This window comes from Echinococcus granulosus (assembly GCF_000524195.1).
Source record: "Echinococcus granulosus chromosome Unknown EG_S00046, whole genome shotgun sequence".
NCBI classification, from domain to species: Eukaryota; Metazoa; Platyhelminthes; class Cestoda; order Cyclophyllidea; family Taeniidae; genus Echinococcus; species Echinococcus granulosus.
The window spans coordinates 482,930-490,104 of NW_020170426.1; the positions used below are offsets into that span (position 1 = coordinate 482,930).

At 42.2% G+C, this 7,175-nt stretch overlaps 1 protein-coding gene across 1 annotated transcript; it reads right to left on the reverse strand. All coding sequences in view use genetic code 11, as the record gives it.

The window, feature by feature from the left end:
- Positions 1-1,585: 1,585 nt before the first annotated feature.
- Positions 1,586-6,624, reverse strand: EGR_05831 (Sentrin-specific protease 7; the record flags this gene model as incomplete). The annotated part of the gene is made up of 16 exons (XM_024495080.1): positions 1,586-1,756; positions 1,796-1,955; positions 2,047-2,115; positions 2,188-2,255; positions 2,529-2,856; positions 2,934-3,176; positions 3,234-3,397; positions 3,459-3,793; positions 3,841-3,987; positions 4,018-4,334; positions 4,366-4,464; positions 5,007-5,086; positions 5,131-5,250; positions 5,997-6,092; positions 6,302-6,377; positions 6,416-6,624. The coding sequence occupies 16 exons, from the start codon at positions 6,622-6,624 to the stop codon at positions 1,586-1,588; spliced, it is 2,682 nt and encodes an 893-aa protein (XP_024350543.1).
- Positions 6,625-7,175: the final 551 nt, after the last annotated feature.

The following is a 7,175-nucleotide window of genomic DNA, read 5'->3' on the forward strand; positions in this document are numbered from 1 at the left end:
CTGGGTTCCATCCAGCTAGTAGAGAAGTGGAGGTGGTATTGCGTTTTCGTATATTTGATATCTCCATACAGGAACAGTGGACAGCTCCGTAAGGAACTTTTCAAGAAAGTTGACGGGCAGTCTCTTCCGTTATTAATAGCTTTCCTACAAAACGCGGAGCTGACGTGGTTGCCGAAGGTAGATATCATATTTTGCGATTTGTTATTATCTTGTGTTGAGTCGCCTCACGGATGGAGCCCATGTTAATGACCCTAGGGATAAAACTTGTTTAAACTCTTTTTTTGTTCCCAAAAACAACGCTAAAATGTGGAATTTCAAATTCCTGGAACACTGTTTGGATTTCAAATAACTACTTAATATATGCAAAGCGCTTGGTTAACCATGTACCTGAACAACGAATATAACCTCTTATTTCTTTTGCAGAGCAAGCCGACGAAGATGCATATGTACAAATCAGATGATCGAGTAACTTGATTCAGTGATTTGCAAGCGGCATGCCCTGCTACTTTAAGAAGCATCTTTATCGGAGTCTAAAACCAAATTAATTAAGCATTAAAAGTGTTACCCTGCTCTGATTGCCACTTTCCCCTTAGTCAAAGCCGTGTTATTTAGAAAGGTATAGCATGTTATATATTTTTCAATATAGTCCATCTTAATTTTAGGAAAGCACGGGAATATTGCACGTGAAGACCGATGCATCAACGGTTAGCGAAAAGGACACAATTTGAGCTAGGTCGCCTTACCAGAAACAATCCTAGACAGTGGTGCCAGTAAAATTGTGACTTTACTCGGAGGATCACCTAACGCACTGCACCCCGGAACCAAATTTGATAAATGGTGAAGCCCCATTTGACGCTAGGATATTCGCCATCACAAGCAGCAACCCATCGGCGCGACTTGACGCATCACTTCACTGCCGGGTGCTGACTTCACTAGTTATTGCCAGACGGCAGCGATTGACCAGTGCATCTTGAAGTTGTACAGCGGGCCACTTCAGAGGAACCGACTCAATTGATGCGCCCCCTGGCGGCAAATGCATATTATACCAGTAGGAATAGGCACCACGCAGGCAACCGGAAGGCGATAGCTAAACAGACACATCTCCCGCTGTTTACACAATCCATTCAAGCATGTGAGCTGCGATACTACCCAAGAACGGCATTTTACGAGAAGTACGTAAGCGGAGTTTGATTCACTTTCGCTGCAGCAACGACGTCAAATAATATTCAAAGAGCAGCACTGAGTACATTCCATGAAAATCATAAAGACTAGTAAGTTATAGAGTACTCCAATTAGCACCAAATTTTCGCTTCGAAGTTACTTCCTGATCGCGTCGATTTTGCTTCGAAAGTACGCGAAACGACGAACACTGGGGAGCGTCATATTTCGGTGTGAAAAGTTTATAGGGATATATGCGAAGCGTACAAGCATACATGGATGACAAAATGCAAAATTTATTTTAAAGGCATCTAAAATATAGAGACAAGAGACGAAAACCCATTTCATTTCGATTTGGGACAGTCTAGATTGCTTAAACGGGATTAGGGGTATGTACAAAAAGTGCGACGAATTCATCAAAACGCCATTACGTAGGGATTGGACGCTTGCATGGATTTTGGTCGGACTTTGAAGATCGCCGCGAAATTTGCTCAATAAGTTTGCTAATAACAGACCGCTTTTTTCCCAGCATCTCGCTTTCAAACCACCGGCTCATTTCATTTTGGAAAAATTCACGTGTGTAGCTTTTTAGAGGCCTCTAAAGAGAAAAACAGTTAGACGAAACAGTATTATTTACCTTGAAGAACATCTCCACATAGTGCAGTAGGAAAATGCCACAATCCACCAGGTTGCTCTGACCTGGAACACGAGGGCTAAATCCACGGACAGTGTCCTTGTTAAAGAGCATATCACCATCCCTCTCCCTCCTTCGAACGTCCCACTCCGCCTGCAAATAACTAAAAGAAAGCATTTTTTCAGGAATCCCTCTAGAACAAACTAGAATCTCAATATCCCCGGATCTATCTTTCAAAATAAAAAACGCCTTACTTCCGGATAATATGTAGGTTCCCGATACGCTGCTGAGCGGAGATGGAATCAAAGAGAAGAATGCAGGGCCTAGATATAGAGAAAGATGAAATGAAACATGAGGGACACTACAGAAAGAGGATCCAAAGTATAAAACCTTACATAGCATTGATACCTCTTCCACGCAACCAGGCCAGACGTCTACGTCGCCATCTGTCAAAAGCGTCACCCTAAACAAAGGCATGTATTTTGGGTACAACTTAAATGGGTAATGATCCAGATGAGGTACATTTCATCCTTAGAATAAAAATCCTTAAGCGGTTTCCAAAGGAAATATTCCAAAAAGACTAACAATTATTTTTAAGTCTAGAGAAATGGCGTCAGCATAAGCTTTACCACACGAAAACAAAAGTTATTCTAGAGCATCAAGTATACATGAATTTTACTCAAAAAATGATGCTTAGTTAACAGAATTAATAAAAAAACTCGCATCATCTACATACTCGCTCATCCGTTGGTAAATTCTTGACCTCCTCAATGCCAACATCACCAAAAGAAGCCTCGACATTGTTCGTGTCTGCAAAATCGGGTATTAGACGGCATTGATCAAAGCTGTAGTCCGCGTAGAGTTTGGTGTAGCTCACCATTCCGACCATCCAAGGATAGCACACGAGACCCAGAAACCAGTGTAGACTAGAAAGGAGAGGGTGAAAACCAACGACATAACAAAAAACGTACTTCTCATTTATTGGAATTATGATGTAGTCCTTCGTGAAGATATCCACCCGTCGCGTCCAATTAGCCACTGCAGCATGCCGAGACGTCCGAAGACTGCAAAGGATCGAACCCCATTCAAGTGATGATAAAGGTAGCCATAAGGAGAGAGGAAGTAATGAGCCATGGCTTACTCTTCATCAGCAGACTCGAGGCTCAGAGAGGTATCACAGTGAACAGAGCAGAGCCGTGAGTAGAAAAATGAGTTGAAAAGGTGCGTGGCGTGACGTTGCAGGGGTGAAAATTGTTCGAAGTATAGATACTTTAAGTAGAAGTTGATGATTGTGTCATTAAGGAAGACGCCGGGCGAGAGACAATCAACATCGGCTTCGGTTAAAAGGATGCCATCTTTCGACCCAGGTGGATGGTAGATAAAGCTGATGGAAGAAAATGTTTAAAGGAATGCATACACAAACGATGAATGAGTGACCCACCTGCCTTTTCCGTTAATAGAGGCAGCTTCAACTGCAGAGGTGGGTTCGAGCATAATGTTGGAAGAAGGATCATTACTGTCATCATTTTTACCGACAGATTCATCGTCACTTAAAACCACAAGGTTATCCGAATCTCCAGCTCCACTAGGATGCAGTGCATGCGACTAGAAAGAGGTAAAGGATAGAATAATACGATTAGGGAAACATCAAACGTTCACCACATACCACCAGAGTACTCCCAACAGGCTCAGAATTTACCGTACTAGACGAATGTTGAATAACCGAACAATCAGATGGAGTATTTGCGGAAAGATCCACCGTAGAAATTGCATGGGTGGTCTCGTTTGAATGGTTGCGTGTGAGACGTAGACCGAATGCTACTAAAATACTTTGAGCAGTGGAGGGTTTCACATCGGTCATGGAGACACCGCCCGTCAGCCGAACATTAGCACAAAACGCTTCCAGCTGAGGTGACGTTAAACAACGAGGGACAACATTACAATCAAACGGATTTCGAAGCGGTTTTTCCTCGAGGACGATAACAACACGTCTCTTCTTATCTGCAAATAAAGAAAGGAATTATTAGTCTGGAAGCCCTGGAACCTACCATCTTTACAATGATGAGCAATGCCTAGAGATGCGGAAACACGATTCATGCTTGTGGCATTCAGAATCAAAAATATAACTTTAAGCGGTTCGCAAAAGAGTATCTCCTCAACCTCATCGGATTTAACGGAGAGGGGAACGAAGACGCCTAAAAATATTTCATTATGGGAAAAACTACCATGGACGTTGGCCCCGAAAGATATGGATCTACTTGTTATAGTGCATAACTTTTCTTTAGCGTCATAAACGTTTGCCTTGCCGAGGCTTACAACAGCCAGTGGGAATGTGCATGAGTTATCCGAAACACTCACGGATATCTCCATGAGACGCCTTTTACTGCCGACCTGTTCCACGTGTTTTCTTTCTGTGGCAACTTGTATCATTTCTGATGCGCCGCTCACGGAAACCGGCTTCCCGCAAAGGGTACACGGTGTATCGAGCGAATAAGTGAACCCAGAACAGCAGGGTGCTTTACATTTGTACCTTTGCTCGTACCTATAATAGGAACAAATCTAAATGGCATTACCTTTTACTCTTCGATAATGCGTCATGGAGTTCATGAAGCATCGCGTTTCTCAAAGAAAGACAACAACCACACGAATGCCGAACACGACCAATTAGTTGGCTAAGCGAGGGAATTTTGAAAAGTGCGCCGAAACTTGACATACTTTATATTACTAAACAGAATGTACACATGCTCACTTTTAAAAGACGTCTATCATTAGTACCAAAACTTTAACGATAGTAATAGGTATTCACTACACGGCCTATGATGCAATTGTAGATCCTGTAACTGTCAAATGTTTTGCAACCGTAAAAATGTCAGAAAACATATAGCGTTATTTTCAAATTGTGCCTTTACTAACTTGTTGACCCACTGAAAATAAACGACTCACAAGGCAAAGGACCAAAATTACAAAGAACTTCACTCCTCACTGGAACACAACAAATCGATCTGCACCGCCTCCATTTTAAATGTGGCCGCCCCCCACGTACTCCTCCAGAGCCCAATCACCAAACAGATGAGAGGAAGAAACAATGAGTTCCCCAGACCCACCGAAAACGATGTCACCCCACCGCGACGCCCATTCTAAAGCACTCCTTCCGGCAGCGAGACGGTCGAACACAACCAAGACGGTCGAAGGCCACTCCGGAAAAAGAACCCACTAAACCGGACCACCCCCAATACCCCACGCCACCCCAGCACAGCGGTACACAAAGAAGGGTAGTGCAAACTTGGAGAGTTGCTTGATCAACAAAAAATATGGGCGGGCGTACTATGTTGTTAGACCAAAGAGCTGTGAAATCCGAAGTCGGAAGGCTTATTCCGGTCAGAATGGCGAACAGCTACGAGAATGACATCCCGATGAGGAAACCACCACAGAAGGACCCAAAGAAAACCTGATTCTCCCTGAGCATGGCAAACACCTATAAAGCAACACATTCAAGTAAGAGGGGGAACAAGGTCTATGGATTTGTGTATCCCGCCCGATAGTGGCATACTGACAAACTTTAGATAACCGATACTGGCTCATGATTAAAGGAGCTTGCAGCAACAGTGAAAATGACCTGGTATCACAGAGTCGGCAGAGCACTAAGCAAAGTAAGTAGAACCGTCAATTGTATTTTATGGTCCAATGAACCCATTCGAAAAGTTTGTTTCGACAAACCCCATACAAGTAACACCTCATTCCACGACAGTAAATAGCAATGATGCATGCGCGTAGTACTCTTCTGTTTAATATTAGACACAGAGGTATTGCGCTAATGTATACGTAGAGATGACATTTGCATATTGAGCGCATAAGACCCATTTAATAAAGTGGTATGCCAAAAAATCATTAGTTTGATTAAAAAGTGGCACAGAACAATCACAGGATATATCACTATCGTGTGTAAGCTAAACACGGGATATTTTAACAAGATCTGGCTAAAACAAACATACCTTAGTAGGAGGAGATTTGTTCTAAAACCACAGAAAAAATAAGCACCTGAAACCTCTCACATGCGCAACCAAAGTATCCAGCTCAGCACAACGGAGTAATAGCCTGAACTAGGCAAAACGGTATTACTTTACCCAAAGGAGACAGAGACAAAACTACCTGATTTTGCCCAGATATTGAGCGATGATAAAATTCATACATGAAAAAGACATACCTGCTTAGCAGTCAAGACGACTTTTTCAAGTACCTCGCGAGCGTCATCCTCTAGCTTTTTCCAGTCTTCATTACCTTGTTTATGATTGACGAAAAACTGTAACAATAACATAGGGGTAAGGACGTAAAGAGGTAGTAATACCTGGTAGCAAGACAACAGGCATCATCAAGATGTACAGAAGGCTTCAAAATTGGGAACGAATACGTATGCATAAAATTCCATGACTGTGAAAGCAAATATGCGAGAAAGTCATAGAACGCACTGAAACCACACCCAAGAAACTGAAAAAGAATGTCAAAATTTACCTGCAGACCAATTGCTGATACCCCTACACAAAAAGCTACTGATTTACCGACCTTAGTCAAAACGTAGCCGGTAGCTCTAAATATTTAGGAAACTCAAGTGGATAAATTTCGTACAGCCCAGACGCGGCACCAATTAGGATCTGCTGCATGGTTGGCTTATTCCTAATTTTTCCAAGAGCGTTCCCAGCTACTGTAGAAATTTCATCAACTGCCTGTCGCGCTGCCATTCCGGGGCCAATCAGTAGAAGGATTGAATTGATCACCTTCCAGAAATAATAAAACAAATCCGGCGATTCCATTAAACTCGCTTTGCCTAAAACCATAGTGCAAAGGCAATAAAAAAATAGCATTCCTTTAAAAAGAGAAGACGTGTTGACAAACCAATACTGCTGTGCGATTTCAACTAATAAAATTAAATCTAATTACTATATGCATAAGATTCGTCGTAAATCTCCTTATCCTTCATCAAGAAAAGCTTGAAGTAAATAAATAATCGACTTAACGCAAACTTTTTTTAAAGGGCGAGACTAACCTGTCTAATCTTCCCTGTTCCTAGTGTTCTTAGAACAGCCAGGTTAACTAAATTCTGACATATTCATTAAAAGAAAAGGATCGGGAGCAAAAGTGCAACGTGTAGGAAGGGGAAGAACCGCAATCACAACTAGGGCGCAGAATGGAACGACCCTATCACCAGATTCGAATTTCCAGGCTACCACATGCATGAAAGTAACATTAATAATATTATAAACGGCGTATAGTCCTTTGGGATAGATAGCACCTGAAACTTCACAAGATTCATATTAAATAAGCCCTCTTTACATTAAACGTGCACTAAACGATATATGCAGAACAGTCTTCACGTCTTTTTGGTCAT